At 46.0% G+C, this 18,383-nt stretch overlaps 1 protein-coding gene across 1 annotated transcript in view; it reads left to right on the forward strand.

The window, feature by feature from the left end:
- The window catches only part of Znf185 (zinc finger protein 185 with LIM domain), a 58,027-nt gene that overhangs the window by 21,459 nt on the left and 18,185 nt on the right, over nt 1–18,383 (forward strand). Inside the window, exons 12-16 of the mRNA XM_090325852.1 lie at nt 3,874–3,960; nt 5,720–5,815; nt 7,284–7,382; nt 9,350–9,439; nt 14,137–14,334. Of these exons, the coding sequence (XP_090181978.1) occupies nt 3,874–3,960; nt 5,720–5,815; nt 7,284–7,382; nt 9,350–9,439; nt 14,137–14,334 (570 nt within the window). The remainder of the gene's footprint in view (nt 1–3,873; nt 3,961–5,719; nt 5,816–7,283; nt 7,383–9,349; nt 9,440–14,136; nt 14,335–18,383) is intronic.

Genomic DNA, 18,383 nt, shown 5'->3' on the forward strand with positions numbered 1-18,383 from the left:
CTGCCAAGAGATGGCTCTGGCCTGTGTGTTGGTCAGGTGTTTCCCACCTGCCTAGTTGGATGGGCCTGCCAAGTAGAATAGATCTGGAGGTGGGGTGACAGGGCCTGGGATAAGTGGAGTACTGCTTATCTCACTGCAGGTGTGGCTGTGATTTGCCCTGATTTCTAAGCCCTGAGTGTCCCGGGCTCTCTTGTCTTCAGATGAAAACCATCAATACCTCCTTGTACTTCACACTGAATGGTGCTAAGTCCTCCAGGGAGCGCCATTGCCTAGTTTCTGCAGGTGAAAGCACCTGGCTGGATTGAGAGCTTTGTCCAAGCCTATGTCTGCATCTCTGTGACACTCTGACAAACACCTGAGGCTAGAAAAGGAGAGTCTATCCCTATGAGTCACTTCCTGGACCACAACTGCCTATTATAGGCCTCCTCGAGTCATTTAACACCTTCCAACTTGAACTTTACCACCACTTTCAGACATGTGACCCTTGACCCTGGCTATCCTATTCCTCCCACCAGAACTCTCATCCATAAGGGACCTTTGTTTGTGCCAGTCCTGGGACTTGAACACCCAGCCTGGATACTGTCCCTGAGTTTTTGTACTCAAGGGTCTTGTTCCATCACTCTGAGCCACAGCTCCACTTCTGGATTTTGGGTGGTTAGTTGGAGATGAGTCTTGCAGACTTTCCTGGCTGACTTTGAACCAGAATCCTCAAGTGTCAACTTCCTGAGGAGATAGGATTACAGTTGTGAGCCACGACCACCCAGCCATAAGGAACCTTCAAAGGCTTAGAAAAGAGAATTGCAGAGAGCTCATTATCAGACAGTATCTAGAAGCCTTAGTAATAGATGGGGCTACATTGCCCACGGTCAGGCATCACAGACTAGATGACTTCAGCTACAGAAACTTCTTCATGGTTCTACAGACTGTAATCCAAGATCACAATGTGTTAAGACTTGATTCCTCCTGAGGCCTCACACCGTGCCAGGTAGATGGCTACTTTTTCTTTGTGTTCTCACATAATCTTCTCCATATCCATCCTCAGCTTTTCTTCCTATGCTAATTATTCTGGATTGGGACCGTTCTAGTGAGCTTACAGTCCTCTCAGACCCCTGTATCAATGTAACATACACCTCTTGTAAACGTCATCTCAAAATAGTGTACAGGGACAGGGAGTTTGGCCTAGTGGTAGAGAGCTCACCTAGCATGCATGAAGACCTGGATTCCATTCCTCAGTACCACATACACAGAAAAAGTCAGAAGTGGTGCTGTGGCCAAAGAAGTAGAATGCTAGCCTTGACAAAGTTCAAGGACAGTGCCCAGGCACTGAGTTCAAGACCCAAGACTGGCAAAAAACAAACAAACAAACAAAAAACAGTATGCATTTTTCATTTCTCTTATTTTTTTTGCCAGTCGTGGGCCTGAGCTCAGGGCCTGAGCACTGTTCTTGGACTTTCTCAAGGTTAGAGTTCTACCACTTGACCCACAAAACCACTTCTAGCTATTTTTCTGTGTATGTGGTACCAAGGAATCGAACCTGGGTCTTCATGCATGCTAGGCAAGCATTTTAACCACTAGGCCAAACTCCCGGTCCCTGTCTTCATCTTTTGAAAAAAAAAAGAATAATTTTAAGATGCCTTTAATAGAAAATAGGTGGAAATTTAAGTGCTACATGATAGATTTGAGAGGCGAAGTTATTTTGCCTGTGTGGCTCTAGGAAATTGAGCCCAAGCCGGATTAGAGAACACTCTAGAGACCACAGCTTTCTCACAGAGGAGACAGAAGGAATTTTCCCTTGTCAAGAGTGTAACTAGTTAGAAAAGCTAGAGTATGGGTCCAAGATCTTAATAGTAGGCTAAGCTTGATGCCTTGGACAGTTTTTTCCCTCAAATTCTGCAGCCAAAAATAAATATGAAACCCACAGCTACTTCCGTTGAGCAGCTGGCTGATGTTGAGTCTCTGGAGAGTCTTGTTGTCTGACTCCATAAATCAGATACTGCACCGGGTCAGGCACTCACCATTGGTTCTTCCATGTCCCGCTCTGGACTCTCTATCCATCTGAGAAGCCCAAGCAGGAAGGGTGATTCAACCAACTCTGGGTAGTAACAAAGCAGGTTGATGGCAGAGTGAGGGAGGGCAATACCATGGCATGTCCTTCCTAATCCTGACTGTAGCATGTCAATCCAAAGCTCACCTTCTCATGACTGCAGTGCATCGGGTGAATTGAGCAGCTCGCAGATCACTGTGCTGGTCATGCTTTTTGAGCTCTCTCCCTCCCAGACTCAGTGCAGGGCCTCAGCTTCCTTGGTTCTAGTCCTAGGGTATTGACCTGATGATGAAACCTGACTAGTATTTAAGGAACAGTAAGTGCATGGCTTTTGGCATAAGGTATAACTGCAGATTTGCCTCCAGTTAGCTGAGTGACCTTGAGCAAGCCCTTCATCTCTCACTGCTTTTATTTTTCTCCATGCAAAACATAGGGAGAGCACCAATGTCCACTCAAGACTGTCCCAAATAAGTAGGATATTGCGTTTTAATGTTTACCATACTGTCTGGGCAGTGTTATTGCATGCTCCTGGTTCTCAGAACTTCCAGAAAGAGCCTAGTATTGCCCCCTTCTGGCAATTAGAGGAACTGCAATGATGATCTTCTGTTGAGAAGAAAATGTCCCTTCCCTCCCTACCCCCCCTCCCTCCCCGCCTTCTGTCAGGGTGGGTTAATGCACTCTATGACACAGGTCACTGTCACTTCCATCCCCATATGTGTGCAAGGATATAGGGAGTGTTCAGTGATCAGTTTGGGGCTTCAGGTGATACCTGGTATTCAAGGGTATGTAACCTTCCAGAATGTACTTAGCCTTCTGTAGTAATCAGCTCAAATGAAAAGTTCATAGTGCACTGAGCTCTCTGCAGATTATGTTCTGGGAAGGTGGTGGGGCTTGTATGGAGCAACAGGTAAGGAGAGCTTGAAAGGCCTTGGAATTCATCTTCTGAGACTCGGTAACAAAATACCAGAAAGTGGGTGGATTGAAACCTTAGAAATGTAGTCTCTTACCATATGAGAGGCCAGAAGTCTTATCGAGGTTGGCAGAATCCTGGCTCTTGTGCAGATATTAAGGGAGAATCTGCCCCAGGCCTTTCTCTTAGATTTTGTTGTTCACTGTCCTTAGCAGTCCTTGGCGTGTGACCTGTCTCACTCCTGTGAGTCTTTGCCTTAGTCTTCACATCACCACCTTCTCCTTCAGTTGCCTGTATCCAAATGTCCTTCTTCATATCAGGATGCTGTCTTTCTTTGTAAGGACAATATAATACGTCAACTCCCACTCTACTTCAAGCCCATCCTGTACTCATTGCCACACAGAGATGGTCTGATTTCTACCCAGTAGGCCTTGTTGCTGTGCCTGAGGGAGTCCAAGGCTCATGTGTGTACCCCTTTCTATGCCTTCCTCTGGGGCCTAAAGGTAAGGGGCCTAAGCTCAAATGTAGTACCCAGAAGGTTCAAGGTTAAAGAGCAGATAAAAGCCAAACCAAAAGAAGGAGTTTGGGGGCCGGGAGTTTGGCCTAGTGGTTAAAGTGCTTGCCTAGCATGCACGAAGACTCGGGTTCGATTCCTTGGTACCACATACATAGAAAAAAGCTAGAAGTGGCGCTGAGGCTCAAGTGGTAGAGCTCTAGCCTTGAGAAAGTCCAAGGACAGTGCTCAGGCCCTGAGCTCAAGCCCAGGACTGGCAAAAAAAAAGAAGGAGCTTGGTTGGCATGGCTGTTCCACTCACTAGCCAAGAGGCACCTGAGAAAGAAGGTCCTTGGATGCTGCACAGATGGGGAAGCAGAAGGATTTTCCCAGCATCAACCCTCCAATTTCTCTTTTGGCCTGCAGCTTGAGAGGGGATGAGATTGTCCGCTTGCAGATCTTGACACCCAGGGCAGGACTTCGCCTGGTGGCCCCAGAACTGGAAGGCATGAGGTATGGAGGATCCTACTGTTACCCTGTTTCCTTCTACACTATTCTTTTTCGTGAGTGTGAGTGTGTGTGTGTGTGTGTGTGTGTGTGTGTGTGTGTGTGTGTTGGTAAGGGGGCTTGATTTCCGGGCCTCAAGCTCCCACTTGGCTTTCCTGCTCAAGGCTAGTTTTCTATTGCTTGAGCCACACCAGTACTCTAGGCTTTGGGGTGGATAATTGGAAATAAGAGTCTCGTGGATTTTTCTGACTAGCCTGGCTTTAAACTGCGATCCTCAGATTTCACCCTGAGTAGCTAGGATTACAGATATGAGTCACTCGCACCTGGCTCTTCTATACCATTGTAGAGAGATAGATGCAAATGACAAGGCTTTGTCTGCATGTGGGGCTTGCTGCTAAGTGGGTAAGGTTCCTGAGTCAGCCTCCCTTTGTGTATCCTCAACCCCACCAACTTTCCCTTCCCCCCATCTCAGGGCTATGACTAAGATGGAGTAGAAAGGGCTCAACTCTTTCTAGGGGAAGCAGAGGGGTAGGCAGGCAGGCAGGTTTGGGAGCTGTGAGCTGAGCCCTGTGAGCAGGTTTGGGAAGCTGGGATGGGGGCTTACAGTGTCCGGAAAAAGAAGACTAGGATACTTGTAAAGTCCACAATCTAGGAGGGAAGCAGGATTGTACATAGAAGATTATTGCTTAATCTGCAGAACAGGGAGAATACAGTTGAAAGCTTCTTGGAAGAAGTAGCATCTAAGATGAATTGAACAGTATCTCTAGGTCCTGTTATACTGCTCCTTGGATCCTACTTGTCAAACTTCCCGTACAACACATTATTTTCTAATTTTATCTTGTGTTGCTTTCTTTTTGCCAGTCCTGGGCCTTGAACTCAGGGCCTGGGCACTGTCCTTGGACTTTCTCAAGGCTAGAGCTCTACCACTTGAGCCTCAGCACCACTTCCGGTTTTTTTTTCTATGTATGTGTTACCCAGGAATTGAACCCGTGTCTTCCTGCAAGGTAGGCAAGCACTCTACCACTAGGCTACACTCCCAGACCTTGTGTTGCTGTTCTATTCCCACTGTCCTCCCCTGGGACCCAAGTTTCCACCCTCTCAGCTATCTTCCACTGTGTTCTACTGTGTCATCCTTAGACTGCCTCCCATGAATCTACATGGATAACTATTTGGAGAGGTTATTCTCCGAAGGGAGACAGTTGACATATTGAAAAGAGAACAGATGGAGGTAGCACAGGGAGGAATATGGGGAGCAGAGACATTTAAGGGACAGAAGGGAGGAGAGGTGGTAGGGAAGAGGGAATAGCCAGTGTCAGCGAGTACTGATAGGAATCTGAGATGATGGACATGGAGGTGACTTCCTGACAACCTCAAAGCCAATAGTGCCTAGGTTGAGCCTTGAGATTTAGATTAGCTGACCTATAAATTAACATTGTCCAGAACTCCCAAGTCAGGCTGGCTTCAGCTCTTCCTCTTATCTGTGGATTTGGAACAAGTCACTGAGGCCTTGTAGATGCCAGGTGGCTTACCTGGAAAGTGGGAATATAACAATACTGCCCATGTCCTGGCATTGCATAGAAAGTTGCAAGGATAGGGTGTGGCCCCCAGTCAATATTATGAATAATGACATTTTGTGAAGTAGGCAATTAATTGGTAGGAGAAACTAAGTTCCTTTGAGACGGCCGGCATTTGAGGATGAGGTAACTGACTCCACTGGAATGCGGGTGGCGCCCAAGTGAATAACTTGCACGTCTTTCCTCCACAGTTCTTCCCTAGGCCACAAAGACAAGGAGGCACCTTGCTCTGCAGGGCTCAAGAGAGACTCAGCTGGTGAGGAAACCTTCAATACGGATTTGAAAAGGTAATGCACCCCAGGGAACAGACGACCCCCAAACACAAAGACCATGTGCAGCCAGCTCTAGGCCTCTATGGCCCTTGCTATAAGATCGGCAGCTGGAACTGGGCCTACGCCTATTTCTGGTGTGCTGCGTGGGGTTGTATAGGTGTTCAGTGAATAGTTGTTGAAAGAATTAATAAGGATGGATGTTGTGGTGCATGCTTGTAATTCCAACATTTAAAAGACAGAGGTAGGAGGATTACGAATTCAGAGGCAGTTTGGGCTACATAGTGGTGGCTCATACCTACAATCATAGCTACTCAGTGACATAAGATCTGAGCATCCAGCTTTTGGGAACTCTGTGATACTCTCATCTGCAGTTAAGCAGCAGCAAAGAAAAAAGAACTGAAGTGGAACTATGGCTCAAGTAGTAGAGCACCGACCTTGAGAGAAAATGCTAAGGGACAGCAGCCAGGTCCTGAGTTCATACTTTAGTACTGGTACATGCACATAAAAAGCAAGAAAAACAGATAGGGGGAAGGAAGGAAGGAAGGAGGGAAGGAGGGAAGGAAGGAAGGAAGGAAGGAAGGAAGGAAGGAAGGAAGGAAGGAAGGAAGGAACAGAGGGAGGGAGGGAGGAAGGGAGGGAGAAAGGAAGGAAAAGGCCAAAAGAGATAAAGACAAAGAAGGAGAGGGAAGGAGAAAGGGAAAGAGGGAGTGAGGAAAGAAACAGAAATGGAGGGAGGCCTCAGGAAGAACTCCAAGGGAACCAAGTCTTGGCCCTCATTGGATTCCTTCCTCTCACCTAAAGCTGCCTCACTTTCTATGCTATTATACTAGAACAGATACTGTTCCTCACGTTGGCATTTAGAGGAACCAGTAACCAAAGTATAGACATTGATAGAACATCTAGCAGAGACTTCTCTGTGGACAAAGGGAGACATTTGGGGGCAGAGGGTCAAAGATGATGAATCAGAGCCACGATGGGGACTGATGGGCCCAGAACCTGCTCATCCCCCAAACCTGCCCCCCAGGCTGTCTAGGGAACAATGATCTGGTGAGCAATGACTATACTCCCCATTCCCTCCACGAAAGCTTGGTAGTAGGTACATTTGAACCCATAGTCCAGTGTGGCCCCCTGGAGTCCCAAGCAGAACTCTGATCCCTGGGAATGAGGGAAGGGAACCCCAGATACATGGAATGCCTGGTCCAATGCCTTGCCCCTTTGGCTCTTGCCCTGTTGGCCTCCAGCTATCCTCCTACACAATTTCCACCTTGCTCTGTTTCTTGTCTCTGTTCCTTATCAATCAAGTATGAAAAAAACACAGGAATACTTCTTAGACTCCACTGTGGTTTGGTTTGACTGTTGTCAGAACTATGAAAGGATGCAAGCAATAGCCTGTGCTTCCAATCCTTGAGACCTGCCCTCAAGACTTGTTAGATAGCTAAGCTCAAAGTGCAATCGCAGTGAAATGCTTCTCTTCTCATAACAGATCAACTACACAACTGAACGATGGCAACGGGACATCTGGAGCCATGGGGTCTGCACCAGAAGTCTCAGCTGGAGCAGACAATGGCTCAGAGTCAAGAGGGTAAGGTATTTATGACACCCAGGTACTCTCAAATTGCTGCTGATGTTCAGGCTCAAGCTTCCAAACTGCTCGGGCTGCTGGGAGGCACTGGTAGATTTTGGGGGTTGCCATCTGCTGTTTCTCCCATACTCTGCCCCCAACCGCATGCTTTGTCTTGGGCTTCCCCCTTGTCTTCTAATTATATTCCAATCTTATTTTTTCTTCCCCCACAATTTGGCTTTTAAGTCATTTGGCCTTTAAGTTCCTCCAGAGCAGGCACAAGGCCTATCTCCCAGATGTAGGTCCATCTCTTAATTGGGCCTGGCCTTGGGCAGATAGAATATTTGGGATACACAAAAGGGACAAAGCAAAGAATGGATGAATGATTGAATAAATGAATGAATGAATGAATGAATGGTGGGCGAACCAGTGCCTTTTTCCTGGTTGAGCATTAAAGACTATCTAAGGATGCTGTATTCCCCTGCCTTGTCCCTAGTACATATAGACTGACTCAGTTTCTTATTGGCTACTGTCAACTTTTGGTCCAATATGATTGGCTCTGTTTCTGAGTGCTTTGGTTTTGAATATTTATTTGGGCCAGCTTTCTTGTTCATGCACCTCATTAAATGAAGTATTTGCTTTCTGTTTCAATGGCACAACTTCCTTTTCTATTCATTTTCATGATTTTGTTCAATAATTGAGTGTAGTCATTATGGTCACACAACTGGTATGAACAGGCCTGGGGACAAACATGAGGGAGTTTTAGTAAATGTTACCCAAGTGGAAGGCAGACTTGTGCATGTGGTAGAGTACCCTGTGAACATGGGTGTGAGTATTATAGAGACAGAGGATGTGGCCTTATGGTAGGGTAATAGAAGTCCACTCATCTTGTAAAAAGTGGGTAAATACAGATGGACAATGAAAAGGTCCCTGTGCTTACAAATAGTCACAGAATCCAGTAAGAACAGGGAGCATATTACCATATGCTATGATCGAGGGAGTGTTTGAAGTACTTGGTCATGAGTTCATTTGTTTCTGTTAGAATAGTTATGAGGAAGATCTGATCATTGTTTCTAGTTTACTGATAATAAAGCAATGGACCAAGGAGATCAGGCTGTATTCCCAAGGTCACACAGCTGAGGGAGAACAACAGTGACTGGAATCTAGACCACATGTCTCCAGGTTGCTGCACTTAACCCGTAAGCAACACTGCTCCAGGGGTCCTTTAAACAGTTCCTATCTTTGAGGATAGAAAGCCAGTTCCTGAAGGGAAGATAGACATATATAGCACAAAGACTAGCTTGGCCTCTTCCCACAGGTGGGGCTCAGATACTAGGTCTGCCCCTTCCCTAGATGACTATGATATGTATGGTGCCAGGTCTCATTGCAGTGCAGCTGGACCCGCAGCTATCAAGTAAGGTTGTAGCCACTTTTCCAGCAGCCAATCCCATTGCCAGATATAGCCTTCAGGACTCATTTCAAGGTCCAGTGGCTCAGGGTTCCTGCATAGTTTTCAGCTCCGTACAAGTTTCAAATGTCAGGTGGTCACAGCAGGACAGGGACCTCATCTAGAGCCACGGGCCAGTAGGAAAAGAAGGAAAGCTGATAAGTCTATCCGTTCCAGGGCATTTCAGCAGCAACATTCATGGGGTCAAGGTGAGGTGGTAGGGGTGGTAGGGAACCAGTAACAACGTGGAGGAGGACATTGGGGATCGACCGTGACAACACATCTTGGAGGGAATGCTTTCTGGCCTCGTAAGGAGGAGGAAGGGAGAGAAATCACAAGGTCAGAGTCAGCAGAGAGGGCTGAGTCAAAGGGAACATATGCGTAGGAAGGACAGATGGCAGCAATGGCACACGTGAGAAGCCATCCACCACTGGCACATAGAGCTTTGTGTATCTGTGAGAAGATGGTTGGCAAATAGGAAAAGGTGGGCTCCAGCCAACTTTGGTGACCGACATCAGCAGTCCTGTGTTTCTTTCCTCAGCTCCAGTACCATTTCAGCCTCTGCTTCCCTGGCTGATAGGAAGGATGGCAGTTTAGCGGACCTGGAAGACATCAAGGCAAATTTTAAGGGGTAAGAAAGGCATTCACTGGTAGTGCTGAGAATCTGGAAGGGAAAAAGTTGGGTTGGGCATGTAGTAGACTTTACGTAGGAAGGTGAGGCAGAAGACCTGGCCTCAGGTCAGGGCAGGACATAACCTACAGGTGGAACTTGGCAACAACTGCCTGTGAGCCTAGGAAGGTTTCTATGAAGTTCTCTTGCTTTCAGTTTGTGAATATTCCAAAATCAGGAAATGATAGTCTTTCAATCTGGAGTGGCATATACAGTTAAACATGGTTTTGTTTTCAATGATCCTCATGCTGTGTTTATGGAGTGCTTGGGTGGGGAGGCGGGGGCAGAGAGAAGGGAAGCTTGGACTTGGACAACATTTGAACACCATACCAGTACTGCAGCAGGGGAAGGAGTCCTTGGTGGTTTAACAAAAAGGTTGTTTTTGAGGTTTTTGTCCTGAAGTATGTATAGTTCTATAAGCAGTGAGAACAGAATCTAAGAAACTCAAAGAACACAGTATGGATAGCTGTATGATATGGGTCCTTGGGAGAAGGAAATGATGAGAGGGAAGTCTTTTCCAAGTAGGTAGGGATCATTGGCTTTTTGTCCATAATATTATCGACAGCTCAAGTATGTTAATTTTGTGGTATCTGTTTTTTATGGTACTCAATAGAGTAGCCCCTGTTAAGTGCATGTTTATACGTAGTTAGAAAAAACACTTATGGTGTAGCGGAGATAGAAATATGGTAGTAATTGACAGATCAGATATTTGTGTGACAGGAGACTTAGGTAAAGCAGAAGATGGGACAGAAAATTCAAGTAGAGTTGTTATTAAGAAAATTTGCATTAATTTCGGAAAGTTTTAAATATTTGAGACCAGTGTGTTTGAGAGTGGTATCTTTGTTTCTTTTTGTGCTACTCCAGAGGTTTGAATTCATGTGTGGGTGCTATCCCTGAGTGAGTGTTTTATTTATTTATTTATGTATTTCTTTTAGGATGATTAGTGGTGTACCATTTGAGTTATAGCTGTAGTTCCATCTTATTGTTGATTAAGTAGAGATAAAAAGTGTCAAATTTTCTTGTCTTGGGTGTCTTGAGTAGGTTGGATTATAGGCATGAGCGAGCCATCAGGTACTTGCTAATGGATAAAGTATGTGTGTGTGTGTGTGTGTGTGTGTGTACTGCATGTTGAACTAGGGACCTTATGTTGTCTGTTGGTTTTTGTGCTTCAGGTTACCACATAACCACTTGAGACATAGCTTCCCCCTCTTCCGCTTGTTTTCTTTTTAAGGACCTTAATCTATTCTCTTTTCCAAATGTACGTGGTAGTCATTGTAAATCAGAAGTATTTTCCTGACCTAATCCCCACTGTTCCTCGCTTAAGAAGTCATGTAGTAAATGAGGCATCTGGTTTCCCCAACTAAGGGTGGGAGACAGTGGCTTCTGAATGTTAGACACTAGGCATGCTGCTCTGCTCTACATAAACATCACCCAGTACATATGATAGCATCCGAAGTCTCAATTCGTACAATAGAATTAGCAAGGAAAAAAATGTTAGTATTGCTGAGGCTGCCAACTCCTGTTCCTTGACACGTCAGGCTGTACAGGAGAAAATACATCTGCCAGGTCACCCAGCCTCCGGGACATGTTTACCGCTAAATGCAGAAAGCAAGGTTCATCCTTCAGGGAGATGCCCCCCTCCCACCCGCCCTCGTGCACACGCACAAACAGGAGCGCGCACGCATCAGCTCGCGGGGTGAGTGCGCCTGCGCAGGCCGCCATTTCCCGCAGCCTGCAGCTCGGGCTGCGACGTCTTTGGGAAAACGCGCTGGTCTGGCGGGGAAAATGGCTGCGCGGTCCAGAGCCGGCACCCCGGGGTCTCTGCTGAGGTCGTACCCGCGTCGGCCGGTAGGTGGCGGGCGAGGATCGCGAATGGCTCCGCCGTCCCCGGGACCCCGCCCCCACGGCCCGGCCCGCCGCGCCGCCCCCACCGCCCTGCCGAGCCATCCGGGACCCTGCAGCCTGCGGAGGGGATCAGGGGAGGGGGATAACTCATAGTGGAACCTTGTCCTTACAAAGTACTACGCAAAGCACAACAGGATGGTGAGGACTTGGCCCGCACACTGCAGCTCAGTCATAAGGAACTTGTAAACTTGATGGAGAAGCTCACTCAGCAGACGACAGCATTAATGCTGACTACACACTGCTAGGATTTTACATACCTTACAACGCTACTCCAACTAAAATTACAGATTCTGCACTATACGAACTTGACTCTGCTCCATTCCATGTACAGAAAGAAATAACACCATAGACTGGGTAGACAGCATGCTCGCTACTGCTTGAGTTCAAATGCAAACCATATCACTTACTACCTCTGTGGTCTATGCCCTGTTATTCATAAGGAAAGCCCATGACTTTCCTCATGTGCAAAATATTGGTCATAATATAGTCTATCATATAGGGCTGTGACACCCTGATGAGTATGCATTACAGCATTTCTTGTAACAAACAACTATATAATTTCAAAGGCAGCTTTTATAAATCCTTCAACTAAAATGAAACACCTCTAGAGGAAGGAGTCCAATCAATCAGTGGTCAGGAACACGTAGTAAGCTCTTCCCTGCATACATTAACCAGCTTTATTGCCCTGATTTCACTTCATAATAAATTTCCTTCCTGTTCAATTTTTGTATCAGACTTAACATCTAAAACAATTTTTCTCCTTATGATGCACCACATGTGGGTTGTACATGAGAAGCACATGAATTCTAATTTCTTTTCCTCACTGAAAAACCTTACCCAGCAGTGGAAGAATCTACAACACGTACTGTCAGAGTACAATCTAATGTAAAGCATGCACTTCTGTCCTGAATTACTACTGCATACATTATTACTCCCCTGGACCTTTGACCCACACCAATTTCTACACCCACAAGCAATAGCTTCAGAAAATACTTAATTGCAAATGTAAACCTCAATAGCGACGGCAGTCATTATTACCTATCTATAACCACTTCTAGGCAGTTCATCACACCCCAGCCAATTAACAACAAATAAGATTGAACATACTGCGTGCTTGTGTCTCATATTTGTAACCCTAGCTTCTCAGGACACTTGGATGGGAGAATCACACTTCAAAGTCACCCCACGCAAGTAACTCTGTGACACTCTTATCTCCAAATAACGACCAGAAAAACAGAAGTGGTGCTGTGAGTCAAGTGGTAGAATGCTACACTTGAGATGAACAGCTGAGCCCAAGCTCAGGCTTCAAGCCCCAAAACTGATCAAAAAAAAAAAAAAGATTGTTCCTCTTCCCCCATACTATATTGCTAAACAAACCTACTTGTGTTAGACCAGTATTTTCTTTTCTTGAACTACATACATCCCATCTCCTAAAATCTAGAACTCTCACTCATCCACTTCCCCCTATCCTGCACTGGACCCAAAATTGCTCTCCATTGTACTTTGGCATTTTGAGGGAATAGGGTTGTTTGTGCTAACCCTGGGTTTCAACTCACAGCCTGCACACTTTCTCTGAGCTTTTCCCAAAAGCCAGAGCTCTATTTCTGGCATGGGGGTACTTTATTGAAGATAAGCATTTGATACACTTTCCTGGTCAGGCTGGAACCATGATCTTCAGACGTCAGCCTCTTGACTAGCTAGGAGTACACATATGAACCACACAGAAGCCCAGCTTCCAAGTTTCTCTTCTCTTCTCTTCTCTTCTCTTCTCTTCTCTTCTCTTCTCTTCTCTTCTCTTCTCTTCTCTCTTCTCTTCTCTTCTCTTCTCTTCTCTTCTCTTCTCTTCCCTTCCCTTCCCTTCCCTTCCCTTCCCTTCCCTTCCCTTCCCTTCCTCTCTCTCTCTCTCTCTCTCTCTCTCTCTCTCTCTCTCTCTCTCTCTCTCTCTCTCTCTCTCTCTCTCTCTCTCTCTCTCTCTGCCAAATTTTTCTTTTTGAAGAATGTTGCTTCTGGTCACTAACTTTAATAACATCTTCTATTACCACACTTCTACAAAGCATTGTGAAGTTAGAAGTGGCAATTGGGTTATTATTCCTACTGTGAAATTTTAGTTTCTCTACACTGAGACAAAAAAATAAAATGGCATTGCTTTTAGGATATCCTCCTCTCCACTCCCCAAAATGACAATCACTTTCCCTATTACTCCAGCTTGAAAATAGGGAAACTACCTACTATGAACGTAAATAAATAAATACTATGAACTTCCTTAAATAAATGAGCACCAGGTTGGGATTTCTCCCACCCACTATTGGAGGCAACTCAATAATGCTAGAGAGTTATTTCAGGTTAAGTTCAACCTGAGTGCTGTTATGATGGGCTTAGTAACATGACTTTGTTTTTGCCCCGACCCAAGAGGCCCTAGGATCAGGAACAGGAAAAAGGGTACACAAGTGGAAGGTGAAGCATCAGCCTTTTCTTTTTCTTTCCACGGTGCTTGTCTTTGAGAGTTTAGCACAGGTATGATGTGAGGCCAAGGGGGGGAAAGATAACTGAGGAAGAAGATACTCCCTGCTGGATTCAAGTGCATTTCTTTATTATATATGGAGGCTGCCTTTTTCAGTCACAAATGAAGGACAGCACCACCCCCCCCCGGTATCCTCAAACAGATGAGCCCATCCATGCCTATAACAGTTTCTATGCCCAGGGAGAGGAAGGGCTACTTCCCCCTTGTGTGTAATCATGGGCCTTCTCCTCAGGATCTCTTCCAGTTATGAGGTGAAGACTGTGGATCCCAAGATCAGTGAGGCCTGCCAGGAGAGATCTGGAGACCAAGGAGATGTCGAGGAAAACCCAGCCTCACCCACTGAGCAACCTGAGGCTTCCAGTGCCTTGAAGCCACAGAGCGGGCGCAGCACTCCGGAGCAATGTGTGGAAGTGCAGAGCTGCAGTGGCAGGTGAGGTTCCAGCTGCACAGGGCATCTGCCAGCTGGAGCTGACGGGTTTTGTCAGGGGCCACAACACAGGTGCTACATGCTTCCTTCACTCTGTGCCACAGTGTGACATATTGCACAGACTGGTGCTTGTGCTGCTTCCTGTGAGCAGGATTGTAATGGTCACGTCTAGGTCAGTTTGTTATGGCTTGACATGGGAGCCCAGGGCTGTGATAGGTGGAGGTATATGACCACAGGTGCACACAAACTTATTCTCAGTGCCTCCCGCGGTTCCTATGCATTGCAAGTACAGTGAGGGATATTTTGCATGTACAGTGGTACACAGACTATGAGGGACAAGATGAGTATAAGCAAAGACAGTAATATGACAAGACAATGAAAGAAGGTCACAGTGAGAGGAATCAAATATGCTTTGAGCATGCAGGAGAGGGAATGACAGGGGACTGAATGGAGTGTTGGTATGTGTGCATGGGCACGGTGAGAAAGCATGATGTATTGGAGATGATGATAGTATGGTAGAATATTTTCAAGTCCAGGCTCTCCATTTTCCGCACAACCCCAGGCATGGGGAGACTCTTCTGCACACTGTGCTTTTATTGATTTGAATTTTAGGGGTACAAACAAAAGAACTAGCCACTTCTCTAGATCTTTGTACATAGCTATACACCCAACATAGAACTTATTCCCTGCCCCAGGAGATAAGACACCGTGGGACCGAATAGCTGTCCTAGTGGGGGGCATCTTTGCAGGTTCCTTCCTCTTGCAGTTATAAAACGAAAATGTACATCTATCCTGAGTTGTGGGATTTCTTATAGCACTGTTGTTGTATAACTAGTCCATTAGAAGGACATTTCCGGTCCAAGTTCACCTATATTCTCTTATTTGGCAATACTCTAGCTCAGTGTCAGTGACTCACCCTGTAACCTGTAATCAGGAGGCTAATATTTGAGTAACAAAGTTTAAATCTACCCTAGAAAGAGAAATGCAGTGAACCAGAAAAAAAGTCAGAAGTGGAGTTGTGGCGAGAGTGACAGAGCATTGACCTTGAACACAAAAGGGCTGTGTGCAGGCCTTGACCTCACACTCTAGGACAAACACAAAGGAAAGAATACTCCACGAATCCTTGAGTCCTTGGCCCCAGGCCATAGAAGGGCCCAATGCAATGACACTGAGTGTATAGTGTGGCCTTGGTCCCATCATGCTTCTTTTTTTTTTTGCCAGTCCTGGGCTTGAGCTCAGGGCCTGAGCACTGTCCTTGGGTTTTCTCAAGGCTAGAGCTCTACCACTTGAGCCTCAGTACCACTTCCAGCTTTTTTTTCTATGTATGTGGTACCGAGGAATCGAACCCGGGTCTTCATGCATGCTAGGCAAGCACTTTAACCACTAGGCCAAACTCCCGGCCCCCATCATGCTTCTTCCATGGCCGTGTTTACAGAATTGTGAGTGTGAAAAAGGGCAGCAAAGAAGGTAGTTGGTTCTTTTATTCTTTTCTGGGTGAGGATAAGTTGTGGTGTCAGGAAAGGTGTTCCTTGCAGGTGATATGAGGTTAGAGCTGGATCTGCTTGGCTAAATGGGTATGCAGGTAATGGCTTTCCAGTAGAGGAAAGGGAACATGAAGCTGCAGGGAGAAAGGACGTGAACTCGTGTCCTAGAAAGAGGCATGGGCTCCTGAACAGAGGGTCCTCAGGGCTGCTGAGAGTTCTCATACAGGAGTGTGGCAGGACAGGGTCACAGGCTAGGGAGATGCAGCACAAGGCAGGAGGTCCATGACGAGACCAAAAAAAGGTGATAAAGCTGCACCATTGATAATTACTGAGGGTTCCCGTGAGGAAAATGGGGCGTGCAAAGCTGCCCCCAGATTTCAGGTCTGGGTAACTAGGTAGGGTGGTGGAAGCAAGTAGTAGAGAGTAAACCTATTGATGGGCGTTATTGCATTTATATGATGAGGTTTGAGGGTCATGATGAACCTGAATGACAATGTTCAGTATACGATTAAGTAAACAAGCCTGAGTGTGGTGGCTGAGTGTCTGAGAGTTAACGGTTGTCAACTTGTAGGTTGTAGTGGAAGGGAGTGAATGAGGTTGCTTGGACAACCTGTAGAAGCCAGTGCATACCAAGCCCATGTTCTTAGCTTCACTCGACAAGCACCAAGGGCCAGGCACCATCCAGCCCCTGGCCATGTGGTTTGGGGTTATAGCGGGAGCTTTGGGACTTGTTTAGCTGACCCTTTTCTGTCTCAAAAACAGAAAGCACAATGTAAATACTGGCTTCCCCAGACTCTAATCAAGTGTACAAAATAAAAAGAGGTAAAGCCAGGTGCTAGTAGCGCATGGCAGTAATCCCAGTTACATAGGACGATGACATCTAAGAATCAGGAATCGAAGCTAGCCAGGGGAAGAAAGTCAGTGAGACGCCTACCTCAAATTATTTACTAATAAATCCAAAAGTGTTCAAGCCCCACAATCAACAAAAAAAGGATAAATCCTGAAGTGGAGTCACGGCTTAGGTGTTAAAACACTAGCTTTGAGCAAAAAGAAGCTTAGGGACAGCACCTAAGCTCAGAGTTCAAGCCCCCGGATTAGCAAGAAGAAAAAGCAGAGGTAAAAATCAATGATGCTAGCTGGGTATGGTGGCTCATGCCACTCAGGAGGCTGAGATCTGAGAAACAAGGTTCAAAGCCAGCCCAGGCACAAAAAAACCTGAGACTTTTGTCTCCAATTAACCTCTAGAAAATGGGAAGCGGGACTTGGCTCAAGGGTAGGGTGGTAGCCTTGAGCAGAATAGCTCAGAAGCAGCACCCAGGCCAAGTTCAAGCCCATGACCTACAAAAATAAAAATCAATAATGCTGACAGAGCTAGGTAAGGAAGAGGATCCATAGAGAGGGAAGGTTTTAGATAAATGCAAGAATTATACAGGAGTGACGTCATGGAAACAAAGCCAGGCTGAGCTAGCTTTCCATTGTGCGGAGCTAGCTTTCCATTGTGCGGTGAGCCTTGTGACAGCTGCCTTGGGGAAGCAGGTTAGGGAGGAGGAGGAGCTTACATTAGTATTTACTGCATTGCAAAGCGAGTGTGAAGGAAGGGGCAATTAGTGGGGATGCACAACTCCTTAGAATATTAGCTACACAATTGCAACTGTGGGAGACATGCCAGCAATCGTAGCTCCAGGGTGGTAAGGAGGAATTGCTAGAGGTGAAAGCAGCATATTTAGGCCCACAGTGAGTTTGCTGCTGAGATACAGAGCAGATGTGAGGGAAGACGGTTTCTGAGGTCATAGTGTAGTATCAGGGTTGTGGAAAGGAAAGAAGGCTGTTTTGGGATACAGATGACAGGTAGATCAGGAATGGTATAAGCCAAAAAAATATGGACAGCTTGAAAAATAGAGTGGCTTTGATTTTCCTCTGGAATTTATAAGGTGTCCCTGTCATAATTAAATAAAAATTGTGTCAAATGAATCTTCTGTGTTAAGGCAAGTGCTATAAACACTGGAGACATACACAAGGCAGAAGCCAGACCCTTGACGATAGTACGTGCTAACTTGAAAGTATGGAGAGAAGAGGCTTCACAGAAAAATCGAAGGAACACCCAAGCTAGCTGGAGTGACAGGAGACCTTGTAGTTTTCTGGGTGGTGGAAGGAATTCAGGAGACAAGCACTTTCCCCTGTGGTAATGTGTGCTATGCTATGGCTAGTTTATGATGAGTAGGGGATTTGGTGTTGACCAAGTGATGTACAGAAGAATATTACCATTATGGGCCTCAGAAGATGAGGATGTGGGAGTAGAGTGAGAAGACCCATTTGATTTAAACAGTACCTTTAAGTGGTCACCCCTCACCCCAGCTTCCACCCCAGCACTATCACTACGAAGTGATGCTACATGTGATGTGCTGAAATGAGCAGGGAGAAACAGTTCACTGAGTGACACAGGACAAAGTCCATCCTGACATTAGCCATAAGTAGATGAAGCCTTCCTCACATTTTCATCTGCAAAAAAAGGATGAAAAGTTTCTTGCTTCATAATAATAGCAGTGACTATTAGAGGTCTCCAAAAGG

The sequence above is a fragment of the Megascapheus bottae genome, chromosome X, assembly GCF_031878675.1.
Source record: "Megascapheus bottae isolate mThoBot1 chromosome X, mThoBot2.hap1, whole genome shotgun sequence".
NCBI classification, from domain to species: Eukaryota; Metazoa; Chordata; class Mammalia; order Rodentia; family Geomyidae; genus Megascapheus; species Megascapheus bottae.